The 26,779-nt window shown below is 52.6% G+C and overlaps 1 protein-coding gene across 1 annotated transcript; it reads left to right on the top strand.

Annotated features, from left to right (window-relative positions):
• Positions 1 to 4,924: 4,924 nt before the first annotated feature.
• Positions 4,925 to 25,576, top strand: SEMA7A (semaphorin 7A (JohnMiltonHagen blood group); the record flags this gene model as incomplete). Its single annotated transcript, XM_079540773.1, has 14 exons — positions 4,925 to 5,036; positions 16,888 to 17,021; positions 17,891 to 17,941; positions 18,135 to 18,230; positions 18,497 to 18,581; positions 19,108 to 19,218; positions 20,159 to 20,298; positions 20,636 to 20,814; positions 21,019 to 21,127; positions 21,824 to 22,022; positions 22,998 to 23,113; positions 23,695 to 23,846; positions 24,420 to 24,487; positions 25,218 to 25,576. The coding sequence occupies 14 exons, from the start codon at positions 4,925 to 4,927 to the stop codon at positions 25,574 to 25,576; spliced, it is 1,911 nt and encodes a 636-aa protein (XP_079396899.1).
• Between the last annotated feature and the right edge of the window lie 1,203 nt (positions 25,577 to 26,779).

The following is a 26,779-nucleotide window of genomic DNA, read 5'->3' as shown; positions in this document are numbered from 1 at the left end:
CAGATTGCAAGGCAGGAATCTTAACTTCTATTCATAAGTAGAGGATGTTGTGGGTTTAACAGGGCTGATAAAGCTCTCTGGTAAGTTTATATATAGGGTGTCGAGTGACCCTTTCAAAGCAGGACTGGGAATTGCTTGCCAGCTGCTGAAACACAGCCATTCCTGCAGGAGATGAGTGGCACCACAGAGCAGAAATCCAGGCTGTGCTGGGAAGCAGAGCACGGTGTTCAGGAACAGAAACACCAAGAGTTCCAGGTAAGCCAAGCAGTGTGGCTATCGAGGCCCTTCTGAGAAGGCAGAGCTGATGCACTGTGTGCCATTAATATTTCAATGTGCTGCTTTTATGGTGGAAGCAGAGCAACCTCAACGAAGCAACTTATTTTTGTTTGCATTTCCTTCCAAATGGGAAGGGCTGCGCATTGTGTCAGAAGAGGTGACTCTCTTCTGTATTTGATGTTTAGTGTGACCTCACCTTGCATATTGTGTACAGTTCTGTGCTTCACAATGTAAAGAGGATGTTGAGGTACTTGAGAGCATCCAGAGGAGGGCAACACAGCGGGTAGAAGGATGTGGGTAGGGCCTGAGGGCACCTAGATTGCCTGGTTTGGAGAAGAAGAGGCTTAGAGGTGACTTCTTTGTCCTCTTCATATTCCTTAGAAGGGGATATAAGTGGTGAGGTCACCGTGTGTGTAAGAATAGCACACAGCTGCACTGGGGAGGTTCAGACTGGGCATTAAGAGAGATTTCTTGACCATGTGGGCTGTGAAACACTGGAACAGGCATCCTAGGGAGGTGGTTGATGCCCTGTGCCTGTTCAAGAGGCGTTTGGGTGATGCCATCAATAATATATTTTAACTTTTGGTTAGCCCAAAAGTTAGGCTGTTGGATTTCATCTTTGAAGATGCCTTTCAACTGAATAACTCTTGAGGGTTTTATTAATGCTGAAATCCATGTCTGAGGGGTATGGACAATCTTGGTAATCTGTGCATGAGATGTGTATCTCATCCTGCTTCCTTTTCTGCCCTGTCAGCGACTGCTTACTGTGCTGCTTATCAACAGCACTGCTTGTTGATGTGGCTGCCATTCAGTTATAACACAGCTGCCTGACAAGCGTGTGCCTTTCAGACTGAGCTGTGCTTTGGGATTAGCTGAGGCAGGACCTTGGGATCAGCAAACAGCATCACGAAGCATTTGGCATGGGGTGTTCTGCCGAGGTGAGCCACTGGGATTTCCTCAGCAAGGAAACCTGTGCTGCAAAAGGGAAGGCACATCCCAGCAAAGGGACACTGCTGTGCTGCTAGCTTCCCTTGGCAAGTAAAGGAAGTAGGTATAGTAAAAATGTCCTGGGGAACACGATTGCTTCTCTGGCTGATTTCAAAGTCCTGAGGGGTGGCACTTGGCATGTGAGAGCTTCTCTTTAACTGAGAGCAGGGGGTTTACCAGCTGATCAGCCCCCTGATCTGGGCCAGCTTAATGAGCTGATGGGGGTGGGCTTGTTGTGAAAGCAGTGTGCCTGAGAGGGTGAAGCAATGGCAGCCTTGTCAGGGCTGCAGCTTTAGAAGGTTGCCCCATTGGTGACCACCACAATGCAATGAATGTGAGGGTGGGGGGGGGAGAATGTATTGAAATTGGAAGGTGGCAGCTTACTGTGAAGCGATTAATTGCTTCCTTTCAACCTCGGTTGCTCTGAGAACCGAAAGGTACGTAGATCAGCACTGCTCCCTGTTTCTGTCATCTCGAATTCCATGCTTATGACTACCTGCTCCCAAAGGAAAAATGCAGAAGGTAAGAAAGAGCAGCTCTGGCCTTCCAAGGTTCCACAGTGGTAATTTACATTGTGTCCCAATGTCGTGGGCTGTCAGTCTGTTTTGCAGCAGGGTCTCTGTGCCAAAACACACAGGCTGTCATCCAGGGAGGGGTTGTGGAAATGCACGTGCACTGACAGTCCTGGTGAGCATCCTCAGCCCTTTGTGCCACATTCAAAAAGATCCTTTGTACTTTTCTGAAGGTGCCATGGCTGATAACTGCCAGAGATAGAGATGCAACTGTTAGGTTTCTAGAAGAGGTGACGCAGCAGAGAGAAGATCTTACATATCTTTCACAAGGATAAGAGTGTTCAAGTAATGCTTACACTGGTTTCTCATGGTTGTGAGATTTTCTGTGGAAGATATTGTCTGCATCCTAACCCACTCCACCTAGAGTCTGTTTGTGGGGTCATGCTGAAGACTATTAGTGAGTTCTTGTGCATAGTGTTCCAGCATACCTCCTCTCCTCTAATGGGCCTGATGAGATGCCAACTAAAACTGGGAGGTTTCATAACAGATTGCTTGGATGCTTGCAGCCCAGGCATCCTATCTCAGGTACTGAATAAAATTGATCCTGCTGAGGAAAACCTGCTTTCTGGTTTTCACAGGGTTCTTCAGGGAAGCTCCCTTCTGATCTGTTTAGGATTTGAGCGCTGTGATCTGGCAGAATAGGAGGGAGCTGAGGGGAAGGAGCGTGTACCTGGAATCTGATCTCTTGTTTATGCATTCTGGAAGCAGCGTGTGGCTGAGCTGGTTTAGAGAAGGTCCCACATAAACAAATGTGCAGAGATGCTTGTCTGCTTTGGGATGTGTGCACGCATGTTTAAAACAGAGCAGTTGTGGCTGTATTCAGGGCACAGCTCCGTGCTCAGCACTCCTTGCAAACTGATGCAGACCTGGAACAACCTTAAAGTCAGCTTTGCAATCCTTCTTGTACATCTTCAAGCTTGGCTGCTCCCTGTTGAACATGAAGCACGCAGCATGCTTATGTTCCACCACTTTTCTCCTTTGCTGTGGGCTCCTTTGATGAGCTGACCTGCAGAGGCCTCTCAGCACTCTTTATTTAATGGTGTGTGATCTCCTGGAGCCCAGGTGCATGGCAGTGCTGACTGCTGGCACTGTCAGCTAAGCATTTGGAACTGGTGGAGTCTACCCCCAGGGTCCTTTTATTTGGGGTTTTTCAGCCTTCTCCCCTCTCCAGGCAGGAAACCCTGGTGGAACAGGTACAGTACAGGGGTGCTTGGGAAAGTAATGCTCTGCAAACTGCTTAGTCTCTTGCATAGCATGGGTGCAGTAGCATCAGGACTACAGCATGATCATGTTCACAGGGCAGGAAATGGAGTGGGACCCTGAACTGAATGCTTCCAGGCTCCTGAGGGAGTTTAAAGCTGAACGTTACATATAAAAGCATTGTCTTTAGCTGTAGGTGGAAATAAAGATAAGCTAACAGTGCAGGGTAAGCTGTGTTAGGAGCAGGGAAGATGAGAAAAACAGAAGGAATTACAGTTTTAATAAGGCAGAAGCTCTCCCAGTTGATCTGTGATCAGAACCACTGGGTCACTTTATCAAGAGCTCACCACCAGTTTCCCAGCCCACCAACTGTGTGTGATTGTAAAAAACAAAGCAGATAATAACATATGCAACTTTAATAGGGTAGCCTAAATTTGGGGCAGGTGCACAATGCTGCATCTCTGCTTATTAAGGAGTTCACATGGGTAGCATGGCTTTGGTTGTTGGCTGAGGAATGATGCCGTGATGTTTCTTTTTCACTCCTGGCTGTGTGAAAGGGCTTTAATGGACTACACATTCTTCTCTGATTTATGCTGCCCAAAAGCAGAGATTTACAGGGTTACTGAGGTCACGGGTGCAGGCAGGGAAATAATCACCTCTGTGGGGAAGCAGTGGCTGCATTGAGGTGAGCAGTGATCCAAAAAGAGCAGGAATCCCCGTGTCCGAAATGGAGAAACCAGAGATGATCTGTATGTCACCCAGTCATTACCCAAGCACGTCTTTGGTGACAGAGAGAGATGAAACCCCGTGCTCGGGGTTGGTGGGGAATTCCTGCAGCTCCTTAACATTCACAAGCGGTCCACTCATTAATATATATATATTTTTTGCTTCCTCCAGTGCTGCTTCATCTCCTTGGGGCTTCAATGCTAACTTTGAAGAGCGCAGCTGCCCCTCTTGTCCTTGTGAGCTCCCGATGCGGCTCTCCTATTCTGCTCACGTCCGACCTCGCTTTTCCTTGCGTGTGATTCCCTGCTCTTCTCATTAACAAACCTCACAGCACTTCACAAAGGCTCCAGCCCTTCCTGGCCTCCCCCGATGGAGAGCAGGGCTGTGTTGAAGCAAAGTGACTTTGTGAGCATCGTGCCACAGCCCTGCGGGGTGGGTTTGCTTAGCATCCCTGCCTTCCATGAGATGTGTGTGTGTCTCAGGGTGCAACCATAGCTCTGAGTGGATGTTATAAGCTTAGCTCTGATTGCATTCTTACTCATGTGATTGCAAATGACAGTCAGACTGGTCTGGCGAGTAAGACTAAGCAACCTTGAGCTGTCATACCTCAGGAATCTGTGTCAGGAAGAGCACCAGACTCTTTGTCTGGTCACTTGGTGTATGATTAGAAGTGGCCCCTTTGCTGTGATGTCCCCGTGGGGCGGGCATATAACATTTGCTGCAGCCTTGCTGTGTCTCCCAATGGCAGAGCTCTGCAGTGTGCTGCTCTTGCTGTGGTTGGCAGAGTGCAGCTTCCATGAGAGCAAGAAGTGCTGCTGAGAAGTCTTTGCCCTCCTTGGTCTGCTTGTGTTTTTGGACAAGCAAACACATTTTCATTTTGATTTACATCAGGCAAAGCGTTCCTCCTTCATCCTTCAGCAGGTTCACTGCGAGCCTCGGGCCAGCTTTTTGCATGGAGATGAATGAAGCCATCAGATGCCTACCTTTCATTTGGAGAAGTTGGAATGGAGGAAAAAGGAGAAGGGAGGGAAAAAAAAAAAATAAAAATGGGAGTGTCGGTTGAGAAGACCCCGCCTTCATTTCTTATTGGCCCTGTGTATAAGGCAAGCAATGCGGCTGCCAGCCGCACTGGCTGAGGATCTGGGCTCTCTGCAGCACCGGCAATGGGCAGCAGGTCCCTGCTCGCCCTCCTGGTGGCCCTGGGTGCCTGCCAGCTGGCTGTGCGGGCAGCAGGGCGCTCCAAGGTGAACCCCAGGATCGTCGTCAGTCCCCGAGGTGAGTACAGGCTGCTCCCCGCACTGCTGCCTTACCCCTCTCTTGTTTCTTCTGTCTCTTCAAGGAGACTTTGTGGCTCTCATTAAATCGAGCCCAAGCTCTGTGATCTCCGGAGAGGCTTCTGGTGACCTTGATAGCTCTCATTGAATTTTTAGAGCTTTCTTCCTTCCAAATTCTTTTTGCATTCTGAAAGCGTCTTCCACCGATGTGGCTGTGTTAACCCAACAAGCTGCCTCCTGAAACAGTATGCCGTAACTCACGGGGAGAAATGCAGAAGTGCATTTGCATAAAGCAGTTAATTTGCTAATGAACCTGATGTACTTATCTGCACATGGCTTCTCAGCCTCAATATTTATACGGCGTAACTGTTCTCCGAGGGAAATGCGCGCTGCTGCAGTGGCCCAGGGTTTGGCAGTTAGAATCTGAGCAGAAACTGAACAAAGGGCTGCTCTGGAGGAGGAGGCTGGCGTGGAAAGCTCAGCCTGACATCCGTGGGTTGGGAAGAGTGGAGTAAGGCTTACTGGTTCTATCACGTGCCTTCCCATGCTTCTTTGAAGCATCCCCTCCATTAACAAAAGACCCCAGTGGTTAAAGTGTTTGTGTAACCCCGGGGCTCCACCGAGCTGCAGATCCCGCGCTGCTCTGCAGTACAACAGCTCCTCTGTGCCGACAACTTCAGAGGACGTGAATTTCCCTGCTTTATTCCGCACCATCTGTTGTTCTTTGGGCCCCTCGCTGCTTGGAGATGAGGGACAGCAGCAGAGGGAAGGGTGATGGCTGTGTGACCGGAGTAGCATGCTGCCAAGCCGAGGGTTGGCAAGGAGAATGGCTGAGAGTTGCTATTATAAAACTAATGATGCATTACTAACTTTATCCCCTGGCAAATGAAACAGCTCAGATATTGGTGCAACAGTGAGAAGGAAGGTGTGGGATGGGGTCGTGCTTTTCAGGGTAGAAGCTTCCCCTTTCCTATTTAAAGGAAGAGAGAAAGTTGTGCTGCTGGTGCGTGGTGTGATGGCAGCGCGTGTCCTGGAATAGACCTGCACTGAGCAGGAGGAGCAGGCTTGAGTTGTTGAATTTCCACCCGTTCTGTGTGCTCAGTGCACACATGCAGTACAGTCATTTGGCCTTTCAGTGCATCTGTGTCAGATGGTGGCTTTTCTTAACATTAAACAGCGAGGATCTGTCACTGAGAAGCACCAAAGCCAATTAGTGCTAGGATGCATCGCTGAGAGGGGGATCAGCTTGTGCTTATCTCTTTCCTGATTTGATTTTTTGAGAAAAAGCCATAATTGCAGGGAGGGAGTCGTGCAGGCAGGCTCATCACGAGGCTGTGCTATGTCCTACTGCACAGCCTGCATTGCCCAGCGTGACCCCTGCACTTTGAGAAGTGCTTCTTCTGCTTGGGCTGAGGCTGAGATGTGAGTGAAGGGGTGAATGGGGGGGGTGTAGCAGGCAGCACTCAGCCCTCTTCAACTTTCCTGGTGCTCTAGTGGCTGGATGTGGCTCTGGGCAGCCTGGTCTGGTAGTTGGTGACCCTGCCCCTAGCAGGGGGGTTGAAACTAGATGATCGTTGTGATCCTTTTCAACCCAAGCCTTTCTATGATTTCGAGCACAGCAAAAGGCAAATACAGCTTCTGCAGTGTGAGTAACCTGCAGGTCAGCACACGGAGCAATGCCTCACAGTGATGTGCTTGCAGGGTTTTGTTTCTAGCTCTGGATGGAGAGGAATGAAGCGATGGTCAGGCTCGTGGTGCAGCATACAGCCACAGCCCTGGGCTGTGCAGGAGCTGCCGGCTCTTCACCTCATTAAATTTCTTCCACGCTGCAGCCCATCGCTAGCACCAGGTGTAACAGCTTCAAAGGCACCTAGAGATCTTACAGCACTGCAGGAGAATGGAGAAATTCCCTCCAGGAGGGGAAGGTAAGTGTGCAGCATCCCTCCTCAGGCTGCAGCCCTGGAGGAGAGGAGCGAGATAGTGGCAGCAGCTTCTCCCACTGCCACCCTTTCATCTCTCAGCCCCTGCATTGCTGCCCTTGTTGACACCCCCACCCAATGTGGAGTGAGCCCTGACCTCGCTGCGGGTGGCAAAACTGCTTTGCTGTTTCCCCCGGTGGCTCTCGGATGTCCGATTGCCTTAGTGAGAGATAGGTGAGGTGACATTGTGCGCTATCAGCAGAAAAAAGGCTGCTGGCTTCAGTGGCACAATCCAGAGCTCTGATGTGGAGACAAAGAAATAGCATCGGTGTCGGGAGCTGCCTGGCTTTAAGTGATTTTGCAGTCCTAGGGGCTTGGACTTGCAGCACTGGGCTGTGGCTGGAACAAAGTGTTCTGCAGGTCTGCTTTTTTCCTCTCTCTGAGCACAATGTGTGTAAATCCAGTCCTGAGGCCTCAAACAGGGCAACTGCTCTGCTTTTATTGTGCATCCCGGATTCCATAATGCAGTGCAGGACAGGGTGAGGGTGGGCACGTTGTTCCCAAACTGCACTATGTAGCACCAGAGGCAGCTGGAGGGATCCCAGGAGCTCCCCTTGCACAGCTGGCTGCCTGTTGTGTGATGCTGGGTAAGCAGTTATTTGGAAGCACATCTGACTCTGCAGGCTTTCTTCCCCTTAGAGAAAGGGCAGAGCAAAGGGCTGAGCTCAGCTCTTGACCTCTGGTCACGTCCAGAGTGCTTAAGATCCTTTTCAGTGATGAGGACCTTGCCCCTTCTCCTTCCTGCAACAGATGAGCTGGGTTCTCTCTTGTTATTTCTCTCCCTGCTGTCCTGAGAAGGACTGTGGCAAAGGATGGGGACTGTGGCAAAGGATGAATTCGCTATTTGTTGTGGCTTGTAGGGGGAAGCCTGGGCTAGTGTGGAGACAAGCATATCAACCTTGTGTGCTGTGTTCTCCTTTATCTCTCCTTCTTCCTTTTCTACCCAAGCGCTGGCCAGCTGGGCTGTGCTTTGTAAAAGTGCCTGCCATTCCCCCACTGAGCTTTGTTGGGGTGACAGTCCCTGTGTGGAGCAGGAGGGTGGCATCCCACATTGGCTGTCTCATGACCGGAAAGTCACTGAGCACTGGGAGACAGCGAGGAGCCTGAGGGCAGGCTTGGATAGCTCTTATCATCATGGCTTTTATGGTGCAGGGGTAGTTTTTAATCGCTGTCACTCATAAGGCTCTCTTGTCCCAGTTTATCCATGTGTGTTTGGACCCGAGACGAACTCGCAGCCCTTTTCTGGCTCACCTTGGGTTAGGACAGAGCCTGACAGTTTAATTATTCCCCTATGACTGACGGGTGGGGCTAACGGGGGATGAGAGCTGGAGGGACCACTTCTGAGTCAGCGTGCATCTCAGAAGAGATGAGTGCAATTTGCAGGGGAAGAGAAGGATTATACACTTGACCCTTGGCTGCCCTAAATGTGTAAACTGGCTCTGGGGGGCGGAGGTGGAAGAGCAGAAGTGGTGATGCCAGAAAAATTCCCTTTGGGAACCCCTGGGCTTTGATGAGTTCAGCTGCCTCTTCGCGGCGCCGAGAAACGGTGTGGTGGTGGGGAAGCACAACGAGAGGTGCTGGTGTCTCTCCACAACTGGCAGTGGCACTGATTTCATGGATACCACAGTCCCAAGGGTGTGAATGAAGCATCTCGTGGGGCAGTTCCACATGCAGCTCTCAGAGCATCAGCAATTCCATGGGAAAAGCTGCTTGCTTTCCCAGCAGTGCCGTTTCCTTCTGCAGACGGTTCACTTTCGCAGGGTGGGCGCTGCTGGTTATCATGAAGTGTTGGTTGAAAATATTTCTTGCTTTGCACAGACTGAAAAAGAAGAAACAAACCAAACAAACCGAGGGAGTGAATCACAGCCACCTCCTGTTACAAGAGCGTGACACACAAATAGCAGGCATGGGTGAACTGATGGAAGTTGTGGCCGCTTCAGTGCGGTGCTTGGAGCTGGGAAAGGGGCAGGGGCAGAGCAGTGACAGCTCTGTGTCAGTTCTCAGGCAGATTCAGGGCTAGAACTGAGGAAAAACTGGGCTGGGAGGACTTTTTGTCGGTGATGTAGTGCTGCACGGTTCCTTGAGGCAGGATGAATTGAATCTAAACCTGCATACGTGATGCTTTTTAAAGCAGCTTGTATCCAGAAAAAGGCCTCGGAAGGAGGAAATAGCTCATTGTGTGGCCAGCTCTCTCCAGTGGAGCTGCATCCTATGGTATGCAGCTATTCCTGGTTGCCCTAGAAATAGGACTTTGTCTTGTTCAGTGCCTCCAATTTTGCCTTTTGCTCTCAGCTCCACCCAGTGTAGTAGGCTGTGTCCGGTGTGTGATGGGACAGAGGTGCTGGTATACTGCTGAGCATCCCCTGCCATTGCTGAGTTTCAGAGCAGCTTAAATCTGCAGCAGGAGGCTTCATAGAGCTTTCAACGTATTTAATATCGCTGTTAGCAGGGCTCTGGATCTCTAGTGCTGTAGATACCTGGTCCCAAATCTGAGCCCTATCATCTTGCAGCTTCCTGTAGCTCTGACTCCACTTAGTCTGGGTTTAATTTTTACTTCTCTTGTTGACAGTGTGTGTGTGTGTATTGGGAGGGAGAGTGAAGCAGGTGCTTAGGGAGCTGGGGGAGTTTCCTGCTTGAATGCATAAATAGTTCCAGACAGAAGTAACCTTGGCTGTGGGCTGAGGATGGAAGTGAGAAAAGTGGATATAGGATGGTGGAGGTGAGCAGAATGGGGCTGCTTTGTCGGTCTGCATGGCTGAGAACCAGCTGACATTCATTGCAGGGATGGGAATCTACAGCAGCAGGTCTGGGGGACACCAAGAGCACTGCAGGGCTGGGTCCCTTTGCTGTGTGCTCTCATCTGCTTTGTGCAAGGAGCTGAGGCTTCGTCCTTGCTCCAGTGCCATACATGTGCCACCTCCTCACCTTGGGCAGGAGCTTGGGGTGGCAGAACAAAGCCCTGCAGCCCAAAGGGGATGCTCCATTGCTGCAAACTGCAGTGCTGTTACCATCAGCAGGGAGATGGCTGCCAATTAATGTAAGTGGCTGTTTGCTGGTGCGTGCACACAAAGGTGCTTGTGATGATCTTTATCCCAGAAGGCTTTTTGTGATAACCAACCTCTGGAAGCTGATTTCCCTACAGGGAGGGGCAGCCAGGCTCTTTACATAGAGCTCTCCTGCTAAAAGCATCCTTTTGTTCTGGTTATTCCGGTGACCATATAATGAAATTCCATAATCACAGAGCAAAGTTCCCCAGCTTCCAGCAGGAACACGGCACAGTTTGGGACTGTTATTACAGAGAACAGCTTTGGGGAGGTAACAAAACCTGGCTCTAAATTTAGCACCCGCAATCCGTGGGGTGCAGCCAATTCAGGGCTGTGGGGAGGAAAGCATCCCTGCTTGATGTCAGTCCTTGCCTCTTGCAGCCACCTCCTGGGGCACTGGGGATATCAGATTGGCTCGGAGCTACAGGCTGCAGAATTTGGGGAGGGGGGACCTGCAGAAGGGGCTGGGGCATGGTGATAATTCATTGGCACGCCTCCTTCCCTCTGCCTCAGCGTAAAGCTCTGCAGTGCCTGCCATACACTCATTTTGTGCTTAATTAATAGAAACCTGCCTTGCCTGGCTCCAGGCTTCCGAGGGCTGCGTGTTGCTGACAGGATCCTGGCGGAGGGCAGGAGCTTTGAATGCAAGGCTCGTTCCTTCTGGCTGCAGGTTAGGGGTCTCTTTCCTTTTGTTGCTTGTGGTTGTGGGCGGTTGGCCCGCTGCCTGCTCCGGTTTGGCAACTGCCAGGAATGGAGAGGCGGCTGTGGTGGTGTACAGAAAGGCTTTGGAGCAGGTGTGTCCCTGCCAGGCAGCTGCCTTACCAAATGAAAAGCGTTTTCTCTTGCTGCCCTTGCTCACCTCCGTGCTGAACGGTGCTGCCGAGATGCTTACCAGAAATAGTGGGGAATTTGATGTCTTCAGCGCATCAGCCCATCACACTGGGTTGGTTACACTGTGCTCGAGCCTTTCCCCTGGTTAGCACGGCCCTTGGGGCAGTTACATGGGCTGAGAGCTTCTGCAGGAACAAAGCACTTTGTTTCCTGTGTGTTCTCTCTCCTCGGAGCCATGCATTTCACTCTTGATGGCATCAGTACCTCGAGGGCAGGCACCCGAGCATCCCATGATTGCAGGGTCCTTGGGGAGCCTGCCAAAGAAAAGGCGAGCAGCGGGGTGTGGTGGCAGCTGGAAATACTCATAGAATCGTGTTGTCACATAATAGCTTAGGTTGGATGGCACCTCCAAGACCATTTGGTACCAACTCCCCTCCCATAGGCTGCCCGTCCCCCAGCTCAGGCTGCCCAGAGCCCATCCGTGGCCTCGGGCACCTCCAGGAATGGGGCACCCACAGCTCTGGGCAGCAGTGCCAGCACCTCACTGCTTTCTGAAGAAAGAATTTCTTCTTCACATCTGCCCTCTTTCAGTTTAGAGCTGTTCCCCCTTGTTCTGCTGCCGTCTGCTCCTGTAACAAGACGGTTTTCTCCTGCAGAGGAGAGGGAGGTGTTAAGGTACAAGAATGGGGCTTGCTGCTGCTTGGGGGCTGTCAGAAGTGGTTGGGGAAGGCTGTTAGCAGAGCTGAGTGCTGCTCATTTCCAAACTGCCTGGGGGGAGAGGCAGGATGAGAAATACCAAAGAGATGAAATCCACCACTAACTCACACCCAAAATAAGAAAGAGGAGTGAAACGCACCACGGGTAGATTTGAGTAACTGTGGGCTTCCCAGCTGCACATCTTCCCTCCATGCTTTCGCACCTCTGCAGGAAGCTGCTGCACCCACAAGAATCACACCCAGACCCCTTTGCGTGTCCCCCTGTTACTTTCCAACACGTTGCACGGTGCCCCTGCTGCTGGGCTCAGGGCTTTGCTTTGCAAAGTGTGATGGCCACAGATGGAACACTAAGAAGCAGAGCAGCACGGTGTGAGCCCTTGCTCTCCCTTGTGCTGCTTTCTGGAACCAAACCACGATGTTTCCTACGGGATGAAAGGCATGGAAAGATGCTGTCAAGGCTTTTACACCCTCAGGGTGATGAGAAAGCACTTTGCCTCCACTGAGAAACCATTTTTATTATGCTCTCCTTTCCAGGCAGTCCAAGCACATGCCTGTTTTTGAGCTGGCTACAGCAGTGTGTTGTGGATGTAGCCCTTCGGCCCATACCTGGCAGTGCCTTTCTCCATTCCAGGTGTGCATCAGGTATGCAGGAGATGACCAGTGCCCTCAGTGGAATTGGTCAGACCTGTTTTTCTGGCCCCTGCCCTTTGCACACTACTCTTAGGCTCCAGCTGTGAATACTATTAATGGTTTTGTCATTGTGCTGGGAGGAGGAGGGGCTGGAGGAGGAATGGGAGCAGGGCTGCAACTGCACTGCGTGGTCCTGAGAGAGCATGGAGGGATTTAAAGAGCAGGAAACACATGTGGCAATGTCTGGTCCTGCTTCAGCAGAACACGTTTTTAGCCCATCAGCTGCCTGGTTTCCGCTGCTGCTTCCCTGTAGCTGTGGAGTATTTTGGGGGACGTGACAGGGAGTGCAGGCATCCTGAAAATGTATCTGGGCAGGGGAAGGCAGCAGCACAAACCCCTTTGCTATGCCTGGGAGGGAGGTGAGCTCTGAGGGTCTTCATCTTTCTGTTTTGCTTTCTTTGGGAGGTGACTGATGTTGGAGCACGGGTTGAGCTGAAGTGCTGCAGGGTTGAGCAACAGAGCAACGTTCCTAAGGACCCTTCAGCCTTGCCCAGAGCTGAGAAGTGGCTGCATGTAGCTCAGCAGGCTCAAGGAATGCAACTGCACCCCTTGGCAACACCAGCTTTTGGGGAGCAGGAGAAGGCAGGTGTGAAGGAGGTGCTTCCCCACGTTACATTGCCTTTTGGCCTCTCTCAGAACCCCCCCCCCCCCCCAGATGAAAGCATATCATTTTCTGCAAAACTGGAAACCTCGAGCCTCGTAGTTCTCTAGTCACACCATGGCAGGTCAGAACAAAACCTCATGTGTGGATCCTGGGTCATTTTGAGAAAAGTCAGTTCTATAAACTGGTTTATAGGGTTTTTGGTAGAAAAGTCCCAGAAAGCTGTCAGGCTGATCCTAAAGGGAGGGCTGCCTGTCCAGCCCCTCTGTTTGTGACGACAGAAGCTGGTGTCCTTGTGTCACATCATGTGCAAAATCACAGGAGAAGGAAAACCTTATCGCTTAGTGGCTACCACTGCTGTCCATAGGCGTGCTGACTCCTTCCAGGCATCTCAACTTGGGAATTTATAGAGCCTTGCAAAATACAGCTTGCCTTCTTGCAGCAGCACCGGCGAGGCAGGGTGGGGATCCAGGCTGGGGTTGGTCAGTTCCTTCTCCCTGGAACAGAGGAGATATGGAGTTTGGATGGAATCACATTCCATTCCTTTAAAGGAAAGCCATCGGTGCACCTGTGCTGCTCGTCATGCATCCTGTGTGCAGCACTGGGACCGATGTCAGTGAGTGGAGCTGGCTGCAATACTTCCCAAAGCAAGGTGTGAGCAGTGCCTGAGCTGCACCCGGAGTTGCTCAGCTCTGACTCACCGTCATGCTGTGAAACAGGTAGAGGGGCTGGGGCTCCCCGTGCTGCCAGCTGTGAGTCATGCCTGGCTTTTTCTTCTGTGTCAGAACTGAACCCCGTCTGTCTGATAGAGACGGTGACGTGCCGTGAGGTCACAGCGGGTTCAGTCGGCTCCAGAAGGGACAGCTAACACCTGACAGGCAGGGGAAGTGAGGTGTGCCTGGAAAAGGAAGGAACTGGAGTAGGATCCGTTAAGCGTGTGTGATTCCGGCTGCAGCGAGCGTTGTCACACCTACAGTCATGGTGCTTTCCCACCTCGCTGCGTCAGTGCTGTTCCCAAAGGGCAGAAGATCCCTATTGCTTTCTCTTTCCGTTTTGTTCAAGCTTTGTTTCGGTTCTTTATCTGAAAATGCTGTCATCAGAGCAGGTTTGAACAATCCCTTCCATTTAAGGACAACTCCAGAGATCAAGAAGTGTCTGCTCAATGCTCTCAGATGTGGTCTGATTTGTAGGTGGTCCTGTGTGGAGCCAGGGGTTGGTCTGCATGATCCTAATGGGTCCCTTCCAACTCAGGATGTCCTGTGATTCTACTAACACAGTCCTCTGAGCACCAATGAGACCTAGACCCATAAAGCCTTTCATGCTACCCGTGCTCAGAGCTGTGCAAGCCAGCATGCCAGGATTTGTGTTGTGGGTACTGGTGGGTCTGATGGCCTTTCTTCATCACACAGCAGTGTGGTGGGGTGCAGCATAGCTGAGTCAGCCCCCGAGCTGGGAATAAAGCAGCCGTGATGCAATTGCTTATAATGAGCCCACGCACCCACACTGCTTTCCTAGCTGGAGTGCTGCAAGCATCTGCTTGGAGATGAGGGCTGCAGGCTTGGTTCTTCCCATGCCCACAACCCCAGCTTGAGCTCTTGGCTCCTGCATCCATAGGTCCTTTGGTTCTTCCTCAAAGCACAGCATGCCCACACTGTGCAGAGGGAGCTCAGCCTGCTTCACCCTGGTCAGCTTGAAGCAGAATTTGTTTAGGACGGGTTTCGTCTGGAGCATCTCCCTGGTCCTTTCCCTCCTCCTCCTCCATTACCTCACCCTTCATGCATCCCTATGAGATGCACTGGGCTCGCTCCTGCTCCCTCATTTTTTATTACTATTATTCTTCAATCTGCCTTGGCTTTCCTCCTCTTGCCGGCGAAGCACAAAGCTGCTCTTTCTCCTATTCATTCCTCCGGCCTCGGGTTAGCATTTCAATTGACAATCCTGCCATTGATTTGTGTGCTGATGGTTGGCTTTACATTAAATGCCAGCCGGAGAGTTTTAACAGATTTAGCAGAGCTCTGGAAACTTGCCGGGTGGTTTTTCAAGCTCTAGGCTCGCTTTGCATCATCCCCTTCTTTGGGGACGTGCTGTGGGCACCACACTTTGCCCTTACCCTTTGGATGCCCTCAGTCTCATCATCCTCACTCTCAGAGCCATTTATACCCCAAACCACGCATGGGACAGCAGGGCTGCTCCCTCTCCCCCTCTCCATCCCTCCCCATGAACCTGCTGGTTGCAAAGGAGATCAAACCCCAACAGTCTGAGGCAGAGCGTGGGCTGAATGCACCCAGCACCTGCTCATGGAAACTCCTTTCCAAAGCTCCCTTTTCCAGCCCAAATCAGTGCTCAAGCGTCTGGGCTGTGGCTCAGAGAGCTGTTTATTCCCAACTTGGTGATTCAGTGCAGCCCCTGGGGAGCAGTAGGATAAATAACGTGTTGGCGCCGACCAAATTATTGTTTTGGGCTCTTTTGTTTCCAGCTGGTTGAGGAGAAGCAAGTCCTTACTAGGAAGTAGGTTGGCACAGTGCTTGGGGCTGACCAGAGAGAAACTGTTGTGGGGAAAAAAAATAAAAAAAAAGCCCTGAAAGCAAAACCAAAGGTATCGTGATTGTGGAGGCATGTGTGTGCAGAGGGCAAAGCGGGGGAGAAGATTGGGGAACAGCAAGTGTTCTCGTGGCTTAGCAGCAGTAGAAAAGTGCAAAGTATGCTGAAGTACAGCCAGAGCAGCCTGCAGCCTGCTGGGGGTGGATGTAACTGGATGTGGAAGCCTTCCTGCTTGTGGGGTCCCGAGTGCTGGAGTCCCTCTGCCACCACCCCAGGTGTCAAAGAGGTGGGCTGGAGGGCAGTGTGCCTCCTGCTGGTCTCTGTGTCCCAGCCTACCCTACAGCTGGGAGCTGACCCCATTCCTCACCCCATGGAGGTGCGTGAGCAGCGTATGGGATCAGAGTGAAAAGCCTCGAATATTTGCCTCTGCAGAATCTTGGCAGGAGCCCCTGTGCTGTGTTCTCCAGGCAGGGAAAGCACTGCCTGAAGATTGTCCTCTGCCCGTCCTGCCAAGTGGCCTTATAAATAGAGAGGGACACGTGCCTCTGATTTATTGCCTGTCTGTGCAGGCTGCCAGCTCCTAAGGCAGACACAATCTTTGTCTGCATGCCGGGAGCAGCAGCTCTTGGTAGGAGAGGCCCTCCTCTTTGGAAAAGAGGAAAGAGAGCTGGAAAAAGGAGCATCCCATCACACTGTGCAGAGGTCAGTCCTCATCTGCTGTTCCTCCCCGAGTTCACCTTCCTTTTGCATGACTGCTGCAGAGCACAGTGTGGGACGAGGGATGGATTCCAGCAGCGTGGGCTCTGGCGCAGCTGCTCCGAGCTGCCAGGTGCGGCTGCAGCATCCTGGGGTGGTGCAGGGCTGCTGAGAAGGAGCAGAGAGCACTGGGGAGGCTGTGCACACAGCTCTGCTCGCTGCCCTGCGCCGCTGCAGCCTCCCACACCTGAGCTGGCAGCGCAGAGGGAAGAAGGGGGTGAACTGGAAAGGCATGAAGGTGAAAGAGGAAGGAAAGAAAGGAAGGACAAGCAGTCCTTCCTCTCAGCTGGGCCCAGGAAGCTTCCCATTTGCTGTAACTGGTTGTGACACCGCGGCCCCATGTCTTGCAGCTCACTTTTTGGTTGCCCTGGGGACGTGCAGCCCTGAGCATTGCAGCTTTACATGCTTCCCCCTCTGACATCTAGGCTTTGGCCTGGGGGCTGCCTTTGGCTTCTGATGGCGGCTCTGAACCCCATCCGTCCCACCTCCTGTCCTTGGGGCCAGGACAAGAGCACAGCTATGAGCCTGGGAGCTGCCTTCCCTCCCTGCCTGGCACCATCCCATACAACCCTGTGTCCTTGCTTTTCTCATCGCTCATGCCAAGGACGCAGAAGGGAGTCGATCAGCCTGAACTGGCTGCAGCTGCTCTGCAGTGGGCTGTGCTTTCCCTAATGAATGTCTTTGCTGTTCCTAGGTGAGAGGGAGTATACATTTCCCAGGAATGAGAAGTACCCGGTGTTCTATCATGAAACAAACAGCTCAAGCATCTACGTCGGGGGAGAGGGAATACTTTACTACTATAACTTTGCAACCTCTGAAACCTACCCGGTAAGGATGCTCTGCTCACCACTTTGAGCCCACGGCCACATTAGGAAGCATTCGGTGTCTGTCTCGCAGCCCAGGTGTTAGATAGCTGACTCAGTACCTTTGCCACCAACAAAATCAGGACTGAGAATGTCCATTCTATGCCCACAGCTTCTGAATGGTTGGTACCTGCAGCAAAGGGAAGAGTTTTGCACTAACTGCAGGTGGGTTCTTCCCAAGCCGTGATCTTGTTGAGGTCTCTATTGCACCAGGGCTAGGATTGCCCAGGTGGGGGATGTGATCTGTAGCATGGGAAGGGCAGCTTAGAGTCAGGTTACTGCGGAGGAGCTGTGTTCCCATCCCCTTCCATCATCACTGACTTGTTTCAAAAACAGCAAGCTCTGAATCAGCTGGGCACCAAGTTAAAACAACAGGAAAACCCTGGGGTGGTTAGCTTTCACATGACCCACGCTTGTCCTTCTCAAACAAGCCAGTCCCTATGTTTATTCCCAGAAACACCCCTTGTTCTCAAGGAACAGCAGGGTTTGTGTGTCCCAGTCCTTGGACGTCCACTGCTGAACACTGACTCCTTGCAACAACAGGCCTTCTCTCAAAATCCTTCAGGGAACAACCCAGGCTGTGCTCGCTGCTTCAGCCCTGCATCCCCACTTCTGCACATCACCCCCAAGGGCTGAGAGACCCAGTCCTGCTACCTCAGTGTCTCCCAAGGGCTTTCAGATGGGGAAGAGGGCTGAGCTGCTGTGTTTATGACCTTCCAACTGACGTGCTCTTTTGCTAAGAGAGCAACTGAGTACGTGGTACACGAAACTGGGTCCTTGTTAGCTGTCTTTGAGAGGGCAGTGATTAAAGCCTCTCTTTCTCTTTTACACCAGGTAGAGTTCCCTGTGGAAAATGGAGCACAGTGTTTGAAGCCTGGGAGCCCGGTAGGTCCTATTTCTGGAGGAAGAGAATATGTGGGTTGGAGGACTCGGGCTGGAGGATTGCTCCTCTGGTTTTAACACCTATGGGAAAGCTGGGGAGCTGTATAGCAGAGTGCTGGTAGTGCTGTAGATGTGGAGCTACAGGGCTGTGGTCTGCCAATCGCAGCTGCTCACGACCCTCTCCTTTCTCTTGCAGGAGGACAATAAAAACTTCATCACCTTAATAGCAAAGCATGGAAGTGAGATGTTAGTGTGTGGGACTGGCGCTTGCAATCCCACCTGCTGGCACTTGGTAAGCTGGAGTTCCTCTGTTCTGCTTTGCCTGGTGTCTTTTCCAGTGGACAGCCAGGCACTGTGGGGGATGCTGCACAGATTGGGAGTGGGCCTAAAGCCAAAACAGAGCTCAGGGGTCCTTGATGCCCACGTAACAGCTTGAATCACAGACTGAGGGGTGTGAAGGGAGCCTCTGTGCTCACCTGCCCGGGGGAGACGTGGGCACCTGCATCCCCTGCCCTGAACTGATTGCATTTCTCAGGGGCCATTTCTCTCCTTCCCCAGACAGAGAAGGAGAAGGACTCTCCTCAGGATGGCAGAGGTCTTGCTCCTTTCACTCCTGATACAAATTCCCTCGTCATCGTTGACTGTAAGTCTGGCTGCTCACATGTTTTAGGTTGCAGTGCCATGCAGGAAGCCTAGGTTCTCCAAGGGCTGTGCTTTTCTGCTCTGGCTGGTGATCTTGGTTTTGTCTCATGTTGATGCTTGTCCTTCTAGGACAGAGTATGGCAAGAGGTTGTTTGTTCTTGTCCTAGAGAGAGGGTTGAATCTCTGTGCAGGGCAAGGTAGGGTGCATGAGAATGGTGTCATTCTGCAGCATCTGCACTGCTGTGGACCTGGTAGAGGGGGAGATGAGGTTCCCTTCTAGAGTCAGAACAGAAATTATCCCTGCTGCTCTGTAGGAAAAAGGCTTGAGAGTGTTCCCTGGGAGTCCTGCCATGCCCATGCAATCCTAGGCAGGGAGGCCTGGGCTTTTTGACCTGTATCCACCATTTGTGAGTCCCCTTCACCTGACCATGTGTCCAGATACTTCTTGGTTCTTGCTTTTGTGCTCACAAATCCTTTTGCCCCCCTCTTGAAACACCTCATTGCAAATGAGCCTTCCTCTCCCACAGATCCTAACATCTACTCTACCATCAAGAAAAGCCAGCAGAATGGCAAGATCCCCCGCTTCCGACGAGTGAAAGGGGATGGAGAACTCTACACAAGTGACACAGTAATGCAAAGTGAGTACAGGAGCATGGGACCAGTTGCTTTGCCCCAGCAAGCAGCTTCATCTGGATCTGTCCCCCATGGTGTGGCTGGGAGGGACCCAGCAGCTCTCTGCAGCTCTCTTGCTGCCAGCTGGGGGGAATTTCACCTCCTTGCTTCTGCACCAAGACAACTGGCATGAGTTCCTCTTGCTCAGGGTGAGGAAGGAGAGGATGGGGAAATGGAGAGAAGTGGACAGCAAGTCCCATGTCAGATGCTTGTTGTGTAAAGGTGCCCATCAGCTGCCGAGTGGTGGTGGAAACAGGAAGAACAGCTTCCATTCTGGGCAGTGACTCTTTCCAAATCCCCAGCCTGGGTCATGACCCAGCAGCAAGAAGCTGTTGGGCTGCTAATGGGCTTCTCAATTTCTGCAACCTTACTGCACTGTCTTCTCCTAAGCCTTTTTTTATCAAAGACAAAAATCCAAATGACACCAAGGCCAAGCAGGACAGCGGGGAAAAAGCCTTGCAGACCCAGAGCAGTGGGGTTGATCCCATGATGACACAGAATTCCCTGCCACAGGGCCACCATCTAACGATGCCCGGAGGGACCATAGTGCTGCTGGGGATGCCCTTTGTGGCAGCAGTGTATTAATAGGAACAACATTACTGGGTTTTCCACACTGAACACAAACAGTGAGGCAGCTTGCTGCACTGAGGGAGCCTTTCTGTACAAAGCCAAGGCTTCACTGGGCTCTGGGGATTTGCCCCGAAGGAAACAAGTGCATGGAGGAGAGAGAGGAAAGGGAACACATGGGAACACAGTGCATGAAAAATAGTCTTTAGTGTGCTGTGACTGATCAGGTACAGAGAAAAGGCTTGGACCTGTCCTTTGCCCTGACCCACCAGTGGGCTTGTGTTTCTGAAGGGTGCTTGTTCAGGCCAAAGTTTTCTGACTGCTTGCTTCCCCTTCCAGACCCTCAGTTTGTCAAAGCCACCACGTTAAGGCATGAAGATCCTTACCAGGACAAGATTTACTACTTCTTCCGTGAAGACAATCCAGATAAGAGTCCTGAGGCACCCAGAAACATCTCCCGAGTGGCCCAGCTGTGTAAGGTACCATGGGAACAGGGTATGGTGGGGAGGCAGCAGTGTCACAGAGGTGACAGATGGCCATACCGGCTCATCTGGTATTGTCAGCACACGAGTTGGCTCCTGTGGCTCCCTCTAGCCATGTCTTTTGGCCTTCCTGTCCTTGGGCTCCCATCTTGCTTGTAGGGACAGGCAACACTGCCCTGTCTTGCTGGGATGTTAGAGATAAACAAGCATTGCAGTGACTAGCAGCAAATATCTCTCCGGAGCATCCCCCAGTTATCCTCCTAAGATGCCATACAGAGGGGACTTTGTGTTGTTCTCTACCAAGCCCTGACTCCCTGCTTTCTTTCCCCTCCAGGAAGACAAAGGTGGAACCAGTTCCCTCTCTGCTTCCAAGTGGACCACCTTCCTGAAGGCCAGCTTGATTTGTGTCGACCCGGCCACCAAGGGCAACTTCAACTGGCTGCAGGATGTCTTCTTTGTCCCTGCAAGTGACTGGAGGGACTCCAAAGTCTACGGGCTCTTCACAAACACCTGGTAAGGGTCTTTGCAAAATGGGGGATGCCTGTCCCATGGGCCCTGTCCTTTCCTTCAGCCCTTTGTTCTCTCTGGCAGGAACATGGGTGGAAAACAGCCAGAATGGACGTGGGCAGCAAAGGTGCGACACGCAGCTGTGCCCCAGCCGTGCCCCAGGCAAAGGCCACTGTATCCCTGACCCTCTCTTTGTCTTGTTTCCCACAGGGGAAGCTCTGCTGTTTGTGTCTATTCTTTTGGGGACATTGACAACGTGTTTCGGACGTCCAAACTCAAAGGCTATAATGGTCCCAACCCAGAAATCAAGCCTGGGCAGGTGAGTAAACGATGAAGGACACCCACGTTAAGCAGAGAGACCTCCTAAGCTCCCTGTTCTGCTGCTGTTAGAGGAGCTGGGGCAGGTGAGGGTCCCAACCAGCCAGCTGAGAGCTGGGTGCTGTTCTCAGACTGGCTGTGGCCACCGTGGGAAGGATCTGAGCTTTGTTACTGGAAACATGAGGAGGCTGGTCAAGGTCCAACACTTTCATGAAAATTAAAGGGGAGTGAGGCTCTTAGTACTTGGCAAACAGGTCTGAGCCCTTATTTGAAGTTGGAGGACAAAGCCTCGCATTGTGTTTGCTAACACAGAATTTCTGTCAGCAGAAATCTCTAGCCTAACCCTACAGTTCATGGTGCTCAACTGACCTGGCAGCAAACAACTGCACAGGGAGAGGCTGTTCTAGGCCGGTGGGGGATGGCAGGGTCTGAATTTGCTAAACTGAAACTTTTGCAGCAGGAGAAAGGCTGTTGGGTTGCCAGGTGTGCGGATAAGGTGTTTGCTGCGTGTTTTCCAACCTGCTCTCTGATCCTGTGCAGCTGCAAAGCAGCCTGCAGGCTCTTTGCCATGGCAGGAGGCCCTGGGCATTCTCCTCTAGGCTCAGCTGTGCCATGCCATTGATTTCCTGCCCTCAAGTGTCACCCCCACGTATCAGCCTTCCTCTGACGCAGTGCCTTTTGTTCCCTCCCGGTGCAGTGTGTTCCCTTTGGACAGCACACCCCAAGTGAGACCTTCAAGATAGCTGACAGCCACCCAGAGGTAGAGAACCGAGTGGAGCCCCTCGCGCCCACCAGGAGCCCCTTATTTCACAACAAGCACCGCTACCAGAAGATTGGGGTGCATGAGGTCTCTGCAAGTGATGGACACCAATACACCGTGCTTTATCTGGCAACAGGTACCAGGAACCCTGGCACAGTGCTCTCTTTCCTGCCTTGCTGCCCAGGCTCACACCCTAGAGCTGTGCTCATCCTTTTTTTTTTTTTGCATTTGCGTTGTATTGGAGCTTGTTTACTGGCATGAAAAAATACAGACAAGTCTTGGTGGCCTGGGTTGGAGGCAATAGATGCTCTTATTGTTCTTATCTTGCTAAAAGCTTTTGCTAAATGCAGCTAATGCCTTCCAAATTCTGCAAGGCAGCTTGCTTCGTGCTGCAGGGCTTGGCAGGGTTTCCCACCTGTGCTGTGGTGGGCATGGAGACACCTGGAGTGAGATGAGGGGTGATCCTGTTCCCTGCCTGATGCCTCTTGGGAGGTCCTGCTTCACCTCCCCTGGCTGCACTGAGTAAGGGAGCAGCTACTTGGGATAGGGAAACGGAGACGATTACATGAGAGTAACTGGTGAGACTGCTGATGCACATTCAATCGGGAGGAGAATTGCCACATCTCTGCCAAGTTGCTCGTTCTCTTGTGTTACCAATTTCTGAAGTCTTTTAATGGAGGAGGGAGTTTGCTTAAAAAGCCAGAAAGGTGAAAGTCCACGTTCCAGCCCCAGGCACTGGGGAAAAGGCACTGCAGAACAATGGCGAGTTGGAGAGCTGTTGGTTTTTATTGTAGCTGAACAAAGGGGGCTTGGCCAGGCCTCCAGGGGAAATCAGTTCCTCATAGCTCTTGGTTGGGAGGGTGACAAAGCTCTGCTCTGGGTAGCACTATTGTTTAAAGGGTGATTTCCTAAGAAAATAGTTCTGAGAAAGGTTCCAGGCTCCCCCTGGGTGGCTGGTTTCAGGGACAGTCATATCTGGCTCTGCAGTGTGGGTATTGTGTGCTGCAACAAGGGCTGAGCTCCCAGAGCTGCTTCTCTGTCCGGTTTCCCCACTCCTGGCTCTAGTCCCTTTGCTTTGCCTTCATCAGGGCTCTCCTGTCTTGTTTTCCAGACAGGGGATCCATCCACAAGGTAGTAGAGCTGCCAGGGGGAGTGCATAACATCATGGAGCTCCAGGTCTTCTCAAAGAAGGACCCGATCCAGTCCATGATCCTGGACCACGAGAGGGTAGGTCCATCCACAGAAAAGAAACCAGTGGCTGGGGCTGTGGGTATAAAAGCAAGCAGGAGGCAGGAATAGGCGGTTTCATACCAGCTCCTAGATATGGAAACAGCCTCTGGATGGGTTTGAGGGGAGGGTCCTCGCAGCTGGGCTGATGCCCCCAGTGCTGGATCACTGTGCAGAGCAGCGGGCAAAGAGATCTCTCCTGGAGGAGAGGGAAGAGCGAGGCTGTTTGCTGCCTGGGTCAAATCCCAGCACAGAGTTCTGCTTCCCCTGCAGATTCCCTCTCCTTTTCTGGCCTTGCTGGCAGATGAGCTGTCAGACAATGCTGGTGCTCCATCCCGGAGGTGAAAACATTGCTGGCACCGGTGAAGCAAATTTATTTATACCTAAGCCTGGTGGGGGAAAATAAGAGAGCAAGCGACGTATGACTGCATTGCCTGGAGAGCTACCAGCCCTGCTGGTGGGATCCAACCCGGCACCACAGTGACTAAAGCTGTAGGAACATTCGCAGAAGCGCGAGACGTTCGCGGGGCGGCAGTGGGACGGGTGCTGGGAGGATCAGCCCCTCTGCTTCCCTCCCGCAGGCGATGCTGTACGTGGGCTCGAGCAGGAGAGTGGTGGAGGTGCCCATGGACATGTGTGGGGTGTACCGCAACAACTGCGAGAGCTGCCTGCTGGCCAGGGACCCCTACTGTGGGTGGGCCGACGGGCGCTGCCAGTCCATCTATCACAACCGGTACGTGGCACGGGCAGCTCGCTGCTATCTCCATCAAATTTGGCTGGTTGTGTTAGCTTGGGAAATGCCCACATCTTCGGTGTACCCTTTCCTGGCCGCTTGGTTTTGTGACCATCTTCCCATCAGAGGCAGATCTCACTGTGGCCAGGCAGTGCTCGGTGCTGTTCTGCTGCCCTGCGCTTCTGCAGGGCTCTCCTGCAGCACCTCTGCTGTGGTGGAGGGAGAAATCAATGGGTTTCATACATCCTGAGCACCCAGATCCTCTTTTCCCCTTAGAAGCGTGCATAGCTTCATCACAAATATGGTCCGTTATGCTTGCCCTCAGTGAAAATCAAGGTCTACCAATCATGGTACTGTTTAAAGTGGTTGATTATGGTGAGCTGCTGTGTCTCACATTTGTCACCCACCAACTCCTTGTCTGAGTCTGGGGGGCGTTTTTCCCCACCCTGCTGGTAGTGGGTGTTTAAACGTTCTGATCCAGCACAATCTCTATGGGAATAAATTCCTTTCTTAGCTCCAGAGTGCTGCTGCCATGTTGGTAGTGCCTTGCTAATGCTTGTTTCCACCTGGCAGGGAGGTGCGTCAGAACCTGAACCTGGAGCCGTGGCAAGGAAAGTGCCAGAAGGGTGAAGTTAAGGAAGGTACGTGAAGGGTTTGAAGCAGGGGGACTGATTCTCGAGTGTTAGCACAGGCTGGGAGAGCTGTTGCTACTCAGTTCTGGGGAACTCATTATGACTGTGCTGTGGCCGAGACACCACACGTATCGGCTCGGAATCAACGGCTACGCAGTGTGTTTGCTGAGTAAATAAAGGCATGAGCTGAATGTTTGTCAGGCCTTTTGGTATGCAGTACCACGATCGATTCTCATGGCACGCTGCTGCTTCTATAGCCACAGATGTCCCTAAGGTAGGGATGATCTCAGTGACCCAGCCCAGCCTGCGCTGCGCAAAGCCAACAGCCATTAGGAAATATCTTGCCTCCTACCCCCAGACACGCAGTCTGGCTGGCTGCTGTGCAAACTCAACTCACCAATAGGCCTTCGTGCCAAGGAGCTGTCAGCACATCTGGAAACCTCTCCGGTGCTGTAAACAGTCTTCCTTGGCCTCATTTCCCCTCTGTGCTAAACCTGGAGCTGTGGTAAGATGAGGTCTTCTGAGCTGGCTGAGGGGGGTTCAAACTGTTTTGCTGGCCATCCAGGGAGAAGAAGTCCTATGGGCATCACCAGGTGTGGTTCGTGCCCTGCCATTAAGTGCAATGTGTCCCCGTGCAATGTGTCCCCATCAACCCACCCGTTCTTCCCTGTGGGTCTGCAGGGCAGTGTGTGCCTCCTGGGGATTCCTGTCTCATGCCACCCTTCCCAACCTCTTCCAGCAGACAGCTACCAGAACGTCACCGTCGTCCCCGTCGTCCCTTTCTCTCGCTACTACCTCAACTGTCCCGTCGAGTCCCACTATGCCACCTACAACTGGTACCACAACGACACCCTCATCAAGACCTGCAACAACACCCACCCGCAGCCGGACTGCTTCTACTTCATCCAGAACGTGAGCCACACTCACTACGGCCACTACATCTGCGTCTCGGAGGAGGACGGCTTCAGGCAGGCTCTGGTGAAGGAGCACCTGGTGAACCAGCTCAGGTTCATGTCGCAGAAGGGTCAGGCCACCGTGACTTTGGCATCCTGGCTGCAGCTGCTGCTCATGGTGCTGTTGGTGGAGCTCTTCCACTGAGCACGACACGGCCGCCTTCCCAACTGCTGCCACTCTTCCTGCACTTAACGTGAGGCCAGACCCTTGCTCTCAGTCACTCCTTGGGCACTAACCTTTGACTGTCCCCAGCGGTGTCCCGGCTCTGTGGGCAGCAACTCTTCCATCTTCGGAGTCGGTGTGAGGAAGAGGCAGCTACAGGGCCAGATGGAGCAGGGTTTGGGGCCAGGAGCGTCCTGTCTCAAGGGGGACGTTCACTGTACCCACAGGACTGCAGCCTGCCCCCAGGCACGCGCTGGTAGCTCCATACTGGTGGTCCTGAGCACGCACCAGGTGCAGACTTTGTTCAGGGGACTATGCAGATGTGCATGCACTGATCCTCAGGGCGCGACGGCTCCTCTCTTTGGGAACGTGCATGTGATGAAGAGGAGGAGCCAGCCCTTGGCCTTTCGAACTGGTTGGCCTGCGCTTCTCTCCAGGGTGTTAGTGGCTAACAACAAGCCCAAGCGGCGAGCGGCTGGGATCTTCCCAGTGTCACTCGTGGGTCCCGTTCTGCTCTGGAAGGGTTTTGTTGGTTGTTCAGAGGGCTGTGATGTGGGAGAGCGAGCGGGAGCTGGCACTGACAAACTGCAGGGAAGGGCAGGCTCAAAGTTAGCGTTTTGCATGGATAAGACTTGGAGGATGACTTAGCTATAGATTCGGGGTGTGGGGGAGGACAGACCAAAGGGCCCTAAGATTTCCTAGAGACTGGAAGGAGAGGTGGAAGCCCCCAGGAGGCCCTGGGGAGACGTTAAACGCACAAATCCGTGCAGGCAGCTAGGGGCATCGCTCTGCGGACAGCCCTGCTCCCAGTGCCCCTTTCCTCTTGGGGAGGGACTGGGCTTCCTCAGGGAAAGAGGAGCCAGGCTGTGGGGCTCAGGGCTTCGCAGCCACTTCCACCCCCTGGGTGCTGCATGAGGAGACAGGGGAGGGCCAGCACCCCCCGCCCTGGGCTCTGAGGCCTCCAAGCAAGATTAAACTGTGAAATATGGGATATTGTCCTTGTGCCTGTGCACAGAGGGTGATCCCACACCTTGTCCGAGCCTTCCCCTGCCCTATGGACTGCTGGAACTCCTCCAGCCTGGTGGGCAGAGTGCTGGGCAGGCTGTGCCGCCAGCTGAGCCCTGGGGTCTTTGGGCAAAGCAGGGGGGGGGTGTAGGCAGAGCAAGAGCTTCCTACAGCACTACG

This window comes from Tetrao urogallus (assembly GCF_951394365.1).
Source record: "Tetrao urogallus genome assembly, chromosome: 11".
NCBI classification, from domain to species: Eukaryota; Metazoa; Chordata; class Aves; order Galliformes; family Phasianidae; genus Tetrao; species Tetrao urogallus.
This window is presented reverse-complemented; position numbering and strand designations above follow the sequence as displayed.